Source organism: Protopterus annectens, chromosome 15.part0 (genome assembly GCF_019279795.1).
Source record: "Protopterus annectens isolate FY-2018-M chromosome 15.part0, PAN1.0, whole genome shotgun sequence".
Classification (NCBI taxonomy): domain Eukaryota; kingdom Metazoa; phylum Chordata; order Ceratodontiformes; family Protopteridae; genus Protopterus; species Protopterus annectens.
Genome location: NC_056749.1, coordinates 99,682,281 through 99,698,759, shown reverse-complemented (window position 1 = coordinate 99,698,759; position 16,479 = coordinate 99,682,281). Strand labels below are relative to the sequence as shown.

At 36.0% G+C, this 16,479-nt stretch overlaps 1 protein-coding gene across 3 annotated transcripts in view; it reads left to right on the top strand.

Moving 5' to 3' along the window:
• The first annotated feature begins 4,727 nt into the window (after positions 1–4,727).
• LOC122789907 (zinc finger protein 501-like) overlaps positions 4,728–16,479 on the top strand; it is a 149,995-nt gene continuing 138,243 nt past the window's right edge. For 2 of the 3 annotated variants that reach the window (XM_044057362.1, XM_044057360.1), the window contains exons 1-2: positions 4,728–4,887; positions 15,836–15,962. In XM_044057362.1, the coding sequence (XP_043913297.1) occupies positions 4,876–4,887; positions 15,836–15,962 (139 nt within the window). In that variant the 5' untranslated portion in view covers positions 4,728–4,875. Of the gene's footprint in view, positions 4,888–4,996; positions 5,187–15,835; positions 15,963–16,479 lie in introns of those variants that run through there. The other variant, XM_044057361.1, reaches the window with a different exon arrangement.

Sequence of the window (16,479 nt, the reverse complement as noted above, 5' to 3'; positions counted from 1 at the left end):
TTTGGTGCTGTTGGAGACTGAACATGCTAGATTTTCCTTCTCTATATTTTTGACATAAAAGGCCAAAATACTATGCCTCTTGCCCTTCTCTTGGTTGAATCAGTACCCAAGTGACTACTTTGCAAAATTTTGATATATTTCTGTTGTAATGCTTTAGGAATTATCACTTTAGGACCTTTCATGATGATTCCATCTTCCATTGTGAGCTTGTCTCAGTAAGGAAAATACTGCTGTGTGTCTAGTAGGAAAGTGGCCATCCTTGACTGATAATGGTTTGGGCTTCTGGAGAATTTGGTCTGAAGCTGTTTGATTTCTGAATTCATCAAGATGTGATGACGAAAAATTTTTGACTTCTTTGACTTCAAAGTTTGTTTTCTTGTTTTCATGCTGTTCTATTTGTCTGAGTGCTCATGACAAAGCAACAACAAGGTATAAATATTTGCATTTTGTATAGACAATACTGAAATTGTACTTTTGCAATTTTAACACCATGCTTTGCAAGTGTGCTAGGGCTGTATGTACTGGCTTTTTTAAAATTGTCACTAGATGTTGGTGATCAGTCACTATTTGGATAGGTCTTCCATAAATATAATCATTGAACTACAAACATGCAAACACTACTGCCAAAAGCTCTTTCTCTATTCATATATATAATTGTCTTCTTCAGAATTTCAAATACTCTTTGGTGTTGTTCCAACCAGGACCAGCTTACATTTTTGCGTGCCAACTCATGTAATGGTGCAGAAAGCTCACTCAAGTCTGGGATGAACTTTCTTAAATAGTTGACCATGCCAAGAAAACATTGTAAAATGTGACATTCTCTGGAACTGGCATCTCAAGAATTGCTGCTTGCTTAGATGGACCTGGTTGTAAGCCAGAACTGGTAAACAAATGTCCCACATAAGTAACTTCTTTCAGTTTGAATTTGCATTTCTGAGGATTCAGTTTAAGATTTACTTTGTGTGCATGGTGTAGAACTTTATTGAGGTTTCTATCATGTTGGACTTCACCATTGTCCCCTACAATGATGTCATTTGCTATGATAACACATGGATAACCAGAAAAAATTTGGTCCATTGCACGTTGAAATACTTCACTGGCAGAATTTATCCCAAATGGCAGTCTCAAAAATCTGTATCTACCAAATGGTGTGCTGAAAGTGGTTAATAATGAAGATTTGCAATCCAGAGAAATTTGCCAAAAGGAACTTTTTGCATCTAAGACTGAAAAAATAGTGACATTTGGTATGACAGTGGCTACCTCTTCTACTGTATGCACTGGATGATGAGAACATTAAGTGCTTTGTTTAAGTCTCCTGGAACAATACATATTTGAATATCATCTGAGCTTTTCTTATGAGCTACCACCATGGAGGACACCCATCCAGATGGTTCTTCTACTGGAGTAAGGACACCTAAATATACCAGTTTTTCTAGTTCTACTTTTACTTTACTCTGCATTGCTACCAGAATTTTCCTTGCTGGTCTGACAAATGGGCTTACTTCATGGTTTAACTTCATAGATTATGTGACTGGAAGTTTTCCAAGCTCTTCTTTGAAAATATCACCATATTCATTAAAAATATTCTGTGTAAAACTATTGTTGTTGTTCATACTTATATGATGGACCTCTTTATTAAATGAAGTCAGTCCCATTTTCAAACTGTCTTTGAGGCCTAAAAGTGACTGCACATGTCTTTTGACTACTGCTCTATCAGTTTGAATCTTTTCACCACCATAAGCAACTTTTTGCACACTTTGCTGAATCAAGTTTCTCACCAACCTTTACTTTAGCAAACATTTGTGCTGATAAAACATTGCACTTGGATCCATTATCTACTTTAAGGTCTACATGTTTCCCATTAATTTGTACAATACAAAATATTTTACTCTTTGCTGCCAACTGATAGTCTACTGTATTAACTGTTTCATCGACCACAGAGATACCGTCAACATAAAAAAAGTTTTCTTATAACTCTCTGTCTGATCTACTTGCTTCTTTGAATGCTCTCTTAATAAAAGGTTGTGCCACTTCAGACTTGCAAAGCCTTTTGACATTATTCCACTTTTTACATTTGTGATATTGCTGACTAAAGGCTAAACTCTTTTCTCATTTAGGTTCATGACTGCTTCTACAATTATGACAATTAACAATAAGTTTTGTTGCCACACCCTTAGGTTTATATATCTTTTTCATCTTAACTTTATGTTGTACACTATCAACATTTGCACTGGCAGATACTGCAAGCATGCTTTTCTCATTTGTAAGCATATTTGTGTGCTTTTCTGTAAGCTGATGTATTTGATAAATCTCTATGGCTTTGCATAAAAGTTAAACCACTATCTCGAAGCAAAATCTTTCTCACTGCATCATTATTAACACCACACACAAGATGGTCTTTATCAACTCATCTCATAAATCACCAAATCTGCACGTTTTTGCTTTTTTTCTCAAGTCAGTAATATATGCTGCTATAGCTTCACCAAGCTTTTGATTTCCTATGTATTATTATATAGGCCTTTCTATTGCAATATTCTTTTGATTGTTACATATTTCTCTAAATTTACATTTTAAGCACCTGGGGTCTTTCTACATTTCAGCCTGCATCACAAAATGGTGGTTCTCCCCCTCCCCTGCATACATAGCAGGTGTATACACAAATAAATGTTCTCACTCAATGGCTTCTGAGCAAGCTAAATTGTGACATATAAATGCTTTTGTACATGTGTCTTTATCAGAAAATGCAGCCTGTATGAAAATATTGTATTCTTGCTCAGTTACTCACCAGTTTTCAGTAATATTATTATCAAACACCAGTGGTCCAGGTCTGTGAAATCCCTTTGCCATAACAACAAAATTTGTATAAATATAAGCATAGACCAGGCACTTGTAATTATGCCCAGCTGCACAACAATCTCTCTGAAATGGCTTTATTTTAATACTGCAAACATTGGGAACATTCCGGACACTTTGGATACTTTGAAAAGTTTTAATTAATACAAAAAGTTATACATTTTGAGAAAAAATTGGCTGTTTTAGCCTTTTCATACATTTTAAACACTTCAGAAATTATTTTGAACACTTTTATAAATATGTCATTATTTTGGACATTTTGTTTATCTCAGTAATTATTTAAAAGATTTTGAATGCTTTGCAACACATTTTGCGACTGAAAAATCACTTAAATGAGTTTAAGTAGCTTTGAATAACCGCTGACCTGTTTGTGAGGTCGCTCCTGCATGTCTCCACTTCTAACTTTGTGCCACATGTTTTGTAAGCTGCTTCAACTTTGGACCCCATTCTGATACCATGTCACATGTCTTGTGTATTCAAATGAGACACTGAGGCTGGATCTGCTTTCAAGTTGTTTATTGTACACAAGCACATCAGGAGTTGTAACTGGAACAAATACTTCAAACTTCATAAGCTAACTAACTGACTTGTTACTTCAAATAGTCTCACATGAGCATCTCCATTCATGCCTGCACTCACTCTGGCTGACTACACAACATGGCACTGATCTTGCACATACTCAGTAACTTATATGCACATGCTATCTAGCTACAGTGGCTGATTAGGTTCAAGATGCATACAGATCTACAGTAGTCATAATTATTCAAATAACTCAAAAATGGAATACCATCTACAAATGTAGTTTGCAGCCAAATGAAGATATCTGCCTGAACATTAATCACACAGACAGGTCTGTCTACTGTTGTTACAGCGATATTAATACTTGTTTGCATATGTAAATCTATACATTCTCTAATTTCTTGTTAAATATAAAATTATAATTATGCCTGGCTGACATAGTGATATCACCATTTTGAAGAGGAGTGGGTGCTAAATAAGTTTTGTATTTTAACTTTTTGTAACTTTTATAATTTTTGAGATATGTACATCTGTTTACATCTAGTTTGAAAATATGCAGTCACTGAATTTCAGCTCAGGTAAAGGCTGTCAAGAAAGGAGTGCTTCAGGTATTAGGAGATGTGAAATTACACTCAGGTTAGATGTGAAAGAGTTAAGATTAACCTGTGCAAGGTATGAGTAAAGTCATCATAATCCACACTCAAACACTGTATACTGTGTTCTGTTGTTTTCCTCATTTATTTAGTAGGAAGTGAATAAAATATTCAAGACTTCTCATTTTAAGCTGCAGCTATATTAGCAATTAGTATCTTGTCCAAATTTTAAATTCGTTATCTTGGTTAAAATAGCTATACTATAAAAAAAGAAGTTGTGTTGTAAAGCTAAACCAGCAATAAACACTTCTGGCATCTTTAACCTGAACAGCATAACGTTAAATGTATGGCCACTAAACACCATAGTGCTAGCTTTTAAAAGTCATAGCTCATTAAGATAAAGATGAAAACTTTTCTGTCGTATATAAAGAAAGGATTATGAACACCACAAATTCAGAGATAAGAATCATTTATACTGACTCTGTAGTGGTGTAAACATTTTGTGCTCATATTGGCAGCGCCCTCACTTTCGAAATCTAAAGGCAAATCTGAATCATTATAAGTATATGGTTAAATAATAGTACAATAAACCGATCTTCATAGGGTGCATTACAAAGGCAGGCAGCTTGCCTTATTAATTATTCAGAAGACCCCTCCTCTCCTCTTGCTCTTTCTTTGAGTTCTGGTCTATGAATATTAATGAATAGCTTTTGATGGGAACAGGGACACATTTTAGTGCCACACAGGAAGTATATACTGAATTATAAAAGCTGTTTGAGAGCTAAGGTTTCATATTTGCAAGACAGACTAATTTCAGTGGTTTAACTATTGTTATTTTCTTCCTGATAGCTAGAAATCCCAACAACCTTTTGAATACAGCAACCATTGTGTCTGAAAAGGGATTAAAACAATGAAGCTAGAGGTAAGGAGGGATTCTGCACACACACACACACACACACACACACACACACACACACACACACACACACACACACACACACACACACACACACACACACACACACACACACACGCTGTTGCAGGAGATCTGGTGCTCTCTGGGTAGGGATTGTTTGCATTTCTTGTTCTATGCAGTCAGCACAGATGCAGCTTGTAGTTCTGAAATGAGCAGTCTATCATGTTTGATGCTGAAATAAGGTATGGTCACCCTTGATGACGAATGCAGACAAACTGTGACTTTGGGAAGAACTATTACCTTAGGTGATGTAAGCCTTACTTTTGTGTTTTTAAACTGCATGTTGAAGCATTAGGAGATAGAAACAGAGTACTGAGTTTGCGAATATAAAATTCTGGACAACAGGAAAGTTGTTGAGTAATTTATTTTCATTGTGTATCTGCATATATTTTTATGAGTGAAATGTATTCTGTTTGTAAGGAGATCACACATTTGTGTATGAATATTTCTTACTATGGACACCTTGGTAGTTATGACATATGTATCAATGAAATGCAGAATTTGCCAGAGTCTATGAGTCCTAACTTATCCACTCTGTCTGTCTAGGTGAGTCAGTGTTACTCTCTTAACCACTGCAGACCTCATTCATTTTTTGTTGTTTTTAGTGACAGAGTAACATGTTAAAGAAACCTTCTATGTTATACAAAATGTCATTAAAGATTTGTAGCTGTTATGCTAAAAAGCATTAATATAAAAAGAAAATATCCTTGATTATTAAGAAGATGAATGCTGATAATGTAGCAGTTTGTATTTATTTATGAAATATATGTAATGTGAATTTTATTATATGGCTCGTTAATTCCTTGCTGTTGATGTGTAGAGTGTTTTTTTTTTTACTATGAACTTTAAAATTGTTTACGGAAACTCAAAAGTGATATGTGGTGAGGACTGGTTATGTGGTAGCTAGAAATCTGTTTCTGTAAGACGCACAGGTGGTATAAATATAAGGATGTAGTATGATTTCCTTTTCTTCCAGATTCTTTGATGTGGAGTTTCCCAAAGATAGGCACTTGGGTTTCAAACTTTCCTATTAGGATAAGGTGAAGGGCCTTCCTGTTTTATACCTAATTTAACATTTTTTGGCATAAGTCAGTATTGTGTTTGTTACTGTCAAGATAATTTCATTTTCTACCAAATTGATGCTATATAAGGGAAGGAACTAGAGTTATTTGTAATCATGATTGTGGGCTATAGTCTGGGATGGCGTTGCTGTGTTTTTATTCCAGGCACTGAGGTACAGCACAGACCATGTGTGTCATTAGCAGTAACTGCGTGGTACTCAGGTTCTGTGTGGATACCTATTTGTCATTAATATGGTGGGAACTGCATTCATTTTGTCAAGTCTACAAATAGAGCAACTTTATAACTGGTAGTGACTGAGCTGTACATATCTTCTGCACACTAGGGGACAGAGAAGAACAGAGTCATAATTGAAGTTCCATATACTAACATCTTAGGGAAAAGCTATAGTGTAAGGCTGAACAAGTGGTACTTATGTTCCTTACGCTGAAAACAGAGACGTACATGGGTTTCTCACTCTAGGTTAAAACAGATGATCAGTGATGTGTTCAGCTTCTGTATACTAGATTTATAAGTGAGAACATGGCTGTATTGGCTTTTGTACACTAGTAGTAGTGGGGAATAAATTTTTCATTGTGATGATTGATTTGTACTCTGTTTTTATATAGTATGTTATAAAGGAGACTAGTATGTAACACCTGATGACTGTAGCCTACTTCTTTACACTAGAGTGTCCATTTCTGTCTGTATGGTGGGTTGGTATTTTTTTATCACTAATAAAGTTCTAATTTCGATACAATGACGTACATGGCAAGGCATATTTATTATTAGCTGTGGCTATGCTGTGGTCAGCTTCCACAGACAGGGATGTAGTGGGATGGGTTTTCTGTTAGCAATACGCGACCTGTACTCTTCTTCCATGTAACCGGACTCACCAGGGGATAAGGACATGTAATTCTCTTTGACAGTGACCAGTGACTGGGCCATATTTAGGTTCTGTAAAGCAGGATACAGGAGAGGGCAACTTTATGGAAATCAGTGGGCTCAATACAAACAAAGTTGCTGAGTAGGAACAGATCTGTTGAAATGATGGAGCTCTCTTCTACTTCTAAACAGCAGGGTACAGAGGAGGGCATGACGGCCATTGCAGTAATTGTTTTCTGTTCTATTGCCATACAGTGATATGCAGTAGATAGCATAGTTAATAGAATTACCACACGACAAACCCTTACATAATTATGTATTTTTTTTTTGCTCTTCAACTTTAAGTTGAGAGAGGTGGAAATCATAAACTGCACTGTGCACCAGATAACCTAGCTGTGGTTCTGCCACTGGCGGTTACTGAGTTCTGTTACACCTATCCCCTGAATCTTGCTGTGTTAGTACAGTTACCATTGTCCGTGACTGAGCTTTGATCTGTTTTCATGCAGCAAGGTGCAGGAGGATAGTAGAGTTACCACTGGTAGTGACAGTATTTTGTTCCATTGCCATACAGTGATGTGATTAGAACAGCTACCACTGTCCGACTAAGATCTGTTCCATTTCATAAAACTGGGGGTAAAGGATACTACAGCTTGTTAGTTTCTTTTGTTTATCTGTTTTATTTGCTGAATTTGTTAACAGGGGTAGAGGACTGCTCATTTCTGACCAATTGCAGTCTCAGCCTGGAGTCAGTAATATCACCACTCATACGGAGTACATAAGCTAACAAAAAATGAAATTATAGTGAGTAAAATACAAATAATATGTGATGCAAACTATACAACTGTACATAAACTAGTATAGTGAGAAGAAAAACATTGCACTGATATCAATATACATTGAAGTATATAGCTTGCTATACATTCAGGAAGCTACTGCAATATATAAAAGCTTGGAATACAGAAGTCTGAAGTCTGAGAATTAAAGCAAAGGACAAGAAAATAAAAATAAAATGCCACAACAAAAATGCTATCATGAAACTAGATTCAATAAAAATAAAAAGCCAAGTTAAAAACAACACTAAGTGCTTTTACCCTATCAAACATTAAGGGCTTTCTCAGAGTAGGCCATTGCAGTTAAACATCCACTTAAATAAGCCCAGAAATCATGTAATTGGTGCACAAAGTACATAGTCTTAAAGAAAACATTGATTACGTAAAAATAATAATAATTATAATGAAGATTAAAAATTAGTACCAAACAACAATCTGAAAAAAGCATATTGCAGCAAGTGTTAAAAACATTATCTCTAAAACACGCAGCCTAGCACATGTTAAAAAATATACAGCATGTAATGAAAAACTTTTCCTATATATGAGAAGCTCTGAGCTTCAAATCACTGGTCAAAGAACAACAATCATTAATAGCAGGGGATGTAGTGGCTTCCAGTCTTAGTTATCACATAGTCTCCCTCATTTCTAAGTTTGTTTTAACATCACCTCCTCTATCAGTGGGAATAAGTCTATCTATAACAAAAAATGTAAACCTCATAAAACTGGTGCAGGACAAGCTATGGGAGTACAATGCACTGACAGTCTTTCTGTTCTTAATATCTCTAACATGTTCAGCTATTCTATCTTTTAACTTGCAAATTGTTTTGCCCACGTAAAAGACAGGACAACTCCTGCAGGTAGCGATGTACACCACCATCCTAGTATTACAATTGCAATGCCCTGGACATGAAATACTACGATGGTAACCTTCCAAGGCTACGTATGGGCTAACATTAATGTATTTTCAGAATCTATACATGTTACACTTAGCCATTTTGGACCTATAACCTTTGTTGTTGTTGTTTTTGTTTTGTTCAGGAAGCCCCTTAAGGTTTGTTCCTCAACTAAATGAAACCTTCAGTCTCTCACCCAAGTTTTCCTTCATTTCTTGATTAAATACACAATTCCAACAATGATTCAATACTGATCTTAATTCTACAGCTTTTTGATTGTATGGCAAAATCACAGCTTTTCATATTGCATAGAGGTAGTAGAATTGAATGTTGTACCTTTCTTAGTCAATAAAGTTGGGGTAAACACTTCGGAACATTTCTTCATAACTTCATTCCTAATGTTAATTAATAGTTTCAAAGGATAACTTCTGCCTTTCAACATACCTATCAAGTGAAACATTTCCTTCTCAAATAATTGGTTGTCACTCACCAACCTAGAAATCCGCATCATTTGTCTCTTAATTACACTCTTTTTCTGGTGCAAGGGATGGGAACTGTTAAAATGAAGTAATGTGTTGGAATAGGTGTTCTTCCGAAAAATGCTAGACCCCAACTTCTTAGTGTCCATATCCTTATATAAGAATATGTCCAAAAAAATCAATTTCTTGGGCATTAACATTGTAGGTAAATTGCAAAAAGGAGGTAGTGTTGTTAAGGTAATCAATAAACCTATCTATTCCTTCAATGTTACCTCTCTATAATATTAGAATATCATCCAAAAATCGTAACCAGGAGATAATATTTTTCATGAAGGAAGAAGTAAATACATAACGTTTCTCCGATTCAGCTAAAACTAGGTTGGCGTACACTGGGGCACATATTCCTCCCATTGCTACTCCCACAATCTGGTGGAAATACTCACCCTCAATGAACAGAAAATAGTTATGTAGGACAATGTCCATAAATTCCACTATTAAGTTCCTTTTTACATCATGTAAACCATCTATGTTAATGACGCCATCACCAAAGTATTCAATCCTCTTATTTTGTGGATTCACTGTAAACAACTTAATGACATCCAGTGTTACAAAAACAAAATCTTCATTTAAGGATAAATCTCTCAATATTTCCAAACAGTGCCATGAATCCTTAAGGATATGTTTGTTTTTACTAACAGATTTTTTGCAGTGTAAATCAATATAGGCAGCTAATGGTTCAGTTTTAGAATTCCGAGCCACCGCAATCAGTCTAAAGGGGGGGGGGTATTCAAATCTTTGTGGATTTTCAGAATTCCAAAAATTGATGGAATAACCGGTGTTTCCACAGTCAGAAAATAATTCTATATGGTCAATCACATCCTGGGTCAAACGATCAAGTAATACCCTTTGTAAGTAAGACCTTTGTATATGCCTGTTGATTTCATTCATAGAGAGTCTCTCTTAAGTATTCTTATCATTCAGAATATCATACATTTTACTTACATAATCTGTGTCATAATCACTCCCCCCACCCTTATCGGGTTTCATAATTCTGTATTCCTTTAATTCACGTAACTGTTTTTAACAATGTCTTTCTTCCGTGGAAGCATTGTCCTCACCGCTGTTTCTTTTATTTAACACCTTACATATTCCCTTCTCACACATCTGTTCAAAGACATTTACCATAAGATTGGAAAGTGGCATAAACATACTTTTTCTCTTAACCTGACATACATTTTCATTAATCATCTCTTTTTTTTTTACCTTAAAAAATGAAGTCAGATTAAGCTGTCTGGTGTATAACTTGAGGTTAATTAACACTTTAGCCACACCCAGGCTATAGTTGGGAACAAAGGTAAAACCTTTTTTTAACAAACTAAAGTGGGCATCATTTACTTCAAAATCACAGAAATTTTAAATTGAAAAACCATCACTGCATGTTAGAATAGCAGAAGTAAAGACACATGTATTAATGTTAGTGTCTGTATTAATCACTGACATTTCCCCTGGCATCTGAAACCACCAATGTTCCTCCTCGCATGTGTGGACAGTGGATTCCATCAACCCTTTTAATTCATATAACCTTGCTGACCCTGATTCTTGTTCATTAACCTCTGAGAACATCTCAATGGAACAGGTTGCTTTAAAAAAATACTCATCAGTTCCGTTGTTGTTTTTCCTATTAAAGTTGTTACTGTCTCCAGAGTCATAATTGTCTAAGACTGAACCATTAGCTGCCTATACTGATTTACACTGCAAAAAAAGCTGCTAGTAAAAAGAAACATATCCTTAGGGATTCATGGCACTTGTGACACCTGTGCCCTGGCCCAGCAATCAAGGAGCCTCAATCCTCACCACTAACACCAGAGAGGGTGTCTCATATATGAGGAAAGGATAACAAATACACACAGTAAAGTGCAATTTCCCTTAAGAGCACACAGAGATCACGTCAGTCCGAGGCTGGTCACTTCCTTGCTCCCCAGGTCCCCAGTAAGACTCCCCACTGGCACAGCTATAGGGTCCAGATCTCAGCCTAAATGGGCAAGCTAAAATCTCCAGCACTCTGTCTGTCCAACCAGTGCTTCATGTCCCTGCCCAAGTAGCTGAAATACACACACACACACACACTTTGAGATAAGAGTTTATACAACCACACAGATACTTCTGGGGAAGGCTGGCACAGGTTCTCCATCTGTGACCCTTTTGCCCAGACTAAATAGTAGTACCCTGCCACCACCCAGCTAATGATTATCAGATACTCAAAGGCCCTTAAAAGGGTGTCCAATTATTACTGTGCAATATTATTATCCAATTGGTAAGTGTGACTAATCAGTCAAAGCTTATTTGGAGTGACTTGGACAGTAAACTCTATAAATATGCAATGTACTCTAGAGCTTAAATTATCTCTACACAAGCCAGTCACAGTTAAAAGGTTTTAAAATATTTAATAATAAATAATTAAAACCACAAGACAATACTTTCTACTACACAGTCAGTGCTAGTCAAGAGTTCAGAGATCACACAGAAATACTTAAAATAAATCAGTAGTACAGTTCTGACATCACAGAAAAACACTTAGTCTAAACTTTCTAATTCCTAGCTACTTCTAGGAGAAAACACAGTTCTAACATACTACTTACATAGAGCATAATACAGCACTGAGTTGGATGTTCAAGACAAAAATGCTTAATGCCTTATGGTTCTCTCTGTTTAAATTGAAACTGCAGTTCTGATAAAACATTACATCATTTCACACTTTCCTGGTGTTCCCAGGCTGACAGAAACTGCATTTACATTCTTTTACAATTAGAGCAATAAAGGACATTCCACATGTAAATTCTGGTCATTAACTTTAGCCTTAAAACAATAGGCAGGAAGCCTTCATCTAGCCAAACTGTCCGTGACTTGTAAATATCAAAGGCAGCCATGAAATAATTTTAATTTCAAAGGACCAACAAGAAATGAACAACAAAAATAGAGTGAGTACTGAGTAAACTCGAGCAACAACACCAACATAAATATCAAAAAAAAAAGAAGTTGCAGAGTTCCACGACAAAAGTATAACACTTTAATGAATAAAATAACAAAAGTGAGCGCTTTCACAATCTACCCAGATCGCTTCTTCAGACTGTTACAAAATGACACAACTGCAATGCTTTATATACAAAAGAACACAGATCATTAACACATTAAGAGCAATTAGTGTAGCTTGTTAAACTAAGGGCCGACTTGTAAACATCAAAGACAACCATGAAATAATTTTAAATTCAAATGACCAACAAGAAATGCTTGACTTAGCTTTATTTACAGCAGAGGGCAATGTTGCCACATTGTTTTAAGCTCAACATTTCACAGCACATTATTTCATTTAAAAAAACAAGCTTGTAGTTTAACATTCATATTTACAAATGATAGAATTATCTGCACAATTCTATCTGGCTAGGCTGGCAGCCTTCACCCATCTCTACCAGTCTTCACAGCACTGTTTATAAACATTGAGAGATTTATCCTTAAATGAAGATTTTGTTTTTGTAACAGTGGATGTCATTAAGTTGTTTACAGTGATTCCACATAATGAGAGAATTGAATACTTTGGTGATGGCCTCATTAACGTAGATGGCTTACATAATGTAAAAAGAAACTTACTAGTGGAATTTATAGACATTGTCCTACATAACAATTTTCTGTAGATTGAGGGTGAGTATTTCCACCAGATGTTGCGGGTAGCAATGGGAGTGAAATGTGCCCCAGTGTACTCCAACCTAGTTTTAGCCGAATGGGAGAAACGTTATGCATTTACTTCTTCATTCATGAAAAATATTATCTCCTGGTTATGATTTTTGGATGATATTCTAATATTATGGAGGGGTAACATTGAAGGAATAGGTAGGTTTATTGATTACCTTACCAACACTACTTCCTTTTTACAATTTACCTACAAGGTTACTGCCCAAGAGATTGATTTTTTGGAATATTCTTATATAAGGATATGGACACTAAGTTGAGGTCTAGCATTTTTTGGAAGAATGCCTATTCCAACACATTACTTCATTTTAACAGTTGCATCCCTTGCACCAAAAAAAGAGTGTAATTAAGGTACAAATGGTGCAGATTTCTAGGTGAGTGACAACCAATTATTTGAGGAGGAAATGTTTCACTTGATAAGTATTGAATCATTGCTGGGATTGTGTATTTAATCAAGAAATGAAGGAAAACTTGGGTGAGAGACTGAAGGTTACATTTAGTTGAGGTACAAACCTTAAGGGTCTTTTTGAACAAAACAAAAACAATGACAAAGGTTATAGGTCCAAAATGGCAAAGTGTAATGTGTAGATTCTGAAAATACATTAAAGTTAGCCCATCCGTAACCTTAGAAAGCTACCATTGTAGTATTTCATGTCCAAGGCATTGTAATTGTAATACTAGGATGGTGTACACTGCTACCTGCACGAGTTGTCCTGCCTTTTACATGGGCAAAACCATTTGCAAGTTAAAAGATAGAATAGCTGAACATGTTAGAGATATTAAAGAAGAGAAAGACCATTGTACTCCCATAGCTTGTCCTGCACCAATTTTAGGAGGTTTACATTTTTTTATTGATAGACTTATTCCTACTGATAGAGGAAGTGATGTTAAAACAAAATTAGAAATGAGGGAGACTATGTGGCAACTAAGATCGGATGCCACTACATCCCCTGGTAATGATTGTTGCTCTTTGACCAGTGTTTTGAAGTTCAGAGCTTCTAATGTATAAAAAAAGTTTTTCATTACATGCTGTGTATTTTTTAACACATGCTAGGTTGCGTGTTTTAGAGATAATGTTTTTAACACTTGCTGCAATATGTTTTTTCAGAAGGGATATGTAAATTGTTGTTTGGTACTAACTAATTTTTAATCTTTATTGTAATCATTATTATTATTTTTACGTAATGAATGGTTTCTTTAAGACTATTTTCTTTGTTCACCAATCATGTGATTTCTGGGCTTATTTAAGTGGATGTTTAACTGCAATGGCTTACTCTGAGGAAGCCCTTATCATTTAATAGGGTGAAAGTGTTTAGTGTTGCTTTTAGCTTGGCATTTTATTTTCATTAAATCTAGTTTCATGATGGCATTTTTGTTGTGGTGTTTTATTTTTATTTTCTTGTAGTCTAAATACTCTTTGCAAGTGTTCCAGTTTGGTTAATTAAAGTAAAGGAAATCAGTAGAGCAGTTAGATAGAGAAGAGAGATTAGTTGACTTAGGTTATGTGGCCTGTTGGGTTGAAGGAACATTTAGCTTGATTAGGTAGATGTGAATTTAGCAATCCATGAAATTTAGTGTAAATGAAGTGTCTTTAAGTTTGGGTGGGAGGGACTTCCATAGTTTGGGATTGAGATTTGAGAATGTATCGTGAGTGACTGACCTCTGTACTACCATGTAGCAGGGGGAATGGGATAGTATAGTTACCTTTTTCAGTGTGTCTGCTATATTCTGTTTCTATACAGTGGTGTTTAAGGGATAAAATAGTTATCACTGGCAGTAAATGAGCTCTGTACCATGGTGTGAAAGGGATGAAATAGTTATGGCAGTAAATGTGCTCTGTACTACTTCCATGCACCAGGGAGAAGGGGATAGTATAGTTACCACTGTCAGTGTGTCTACTATGTTCTATTTCTGCACAGTGGTGTGCAAGGGACAGAATAGTTATCACTGCCAGTAAATGATCTCTGTTGTACTTCCATACAGCAGTATACTAGGTGAGTATAGCTATCGCTGACAATAACAGTGTTGTGTTGTATTTCATATACCAGAGTGCAGAGATTAGTGTATTTATCAGTGGTGGAAGTTGTGCACTGTCCATATTTTATATTCTGTGATGTAGGGAATAGATTTATTATCAGGAGTGAATGAAGTGTACTTTGCTATGTTACAGGAGGGTGAAATGCTGGAGAGATTTGTCAGGGGCCTTGAAAAATATATACTTAGTTTCTGTGCAAAACGTGAGGAAGAGAAAACAAATGTTCTGGGAATGAATGATGAGTACAGTGTGGATGGCAACACTTTGAGTGCATGAGACAGGAATTGGGGGTGCCACTACCAGTTTTCATAAACTGCAGTCATGGAGACACGTTTTGTTAGACTATGCACTGCTTAGTTTCCTTACATCAGGATGTAGATCACAGGAGGTTTCCCAATGACAAACACAACAGATTTTTTTTTCTGTTATCATTTGATAAATGGGAAGTGGACTGACCTGTATGTGTACCCTTTGGATGCATGATCTGTGAATAAGTCCGAGTGTAGAATAAGAATAGAAATTTGTGTATCCACACACAAAAACTCTTGGATTTTCTGCACAATAGCTTTCATACAGGTAAGCATAGCAGGGTTTGTTTTATGTTATCATTTATTAACTGGGTAGTTGACCCTTTCAGACATGATCTTTGACACAAAGGCAAAGACAAATGTAACAGAATCACATACCAGCAGTTTAGGAAATAAACCACCATGTTTTAGGAGGAAAACAGGTGTTCATAGGATGACCACACAGACAAACATGCAGCCTCCAGACTGTGACTGGAGGTCAGTATTGAACTCCAAACCATACACTTGTGAGGCAGAAACCTTACTATAATACCACAGTGTGCCTAAAAAAACTGATTATTTTAGTTTTGATGGCAAATGTTTTCATAGTGTATTTGTTTTGAAAAGCTGCTCTTGCACAGACAGAAAAAGTCAAATAATCTTTTTTTTTTTGCCTTTTCAGGTTCCAGAAAGCTTTGAAGATGTCGCTGTTTACTTCTCGAGAGAAGAATGGAAGATGCTGAGCAATGAAGAGAAACAACTACACAAGGAAGTGATGATACAGAACTATGATCACATGGTATCAATAGGTAAGGAAAACGGCCCCAGAGCTACACAGGAAGTTAATGGTATAAGAATAATCACATAGTGTCATTAGATAAGGAGGTTTGTCCCACAGCTGAACAGGGAGGTGATGGTACAAAACTATGATCACATGGTGTCATTAGATAAGGATAATCCCAAAGATACACAGGGAGGTGATGGCATAGAACTATGATCCCATGGTGTCAGTAGTTAAGGGAGGCAATCAGAGATACACAGGGAGGTGATGGTTCAAAACTATGATCACATGGTGTCAGTAGATAAGAGGGACAATCACAGCTACACATGGAGTTGATGATACAGAACTATGATTGCATGGTGTCATTAGGTAAGAAGGATGGTCCCAGTTCTATACAGAAAGTTAGTGGTACAAATTATAACCACATGATGTCAGTAGGTAAGGAGGGATAGTCCCAGAGCTACACGGGGAAGTTGTGGTACAGAACTGTGATCACATGGTGTGATTAGGTAAGGAGGATGGTCCCAGATCTATATAGGAAGTTA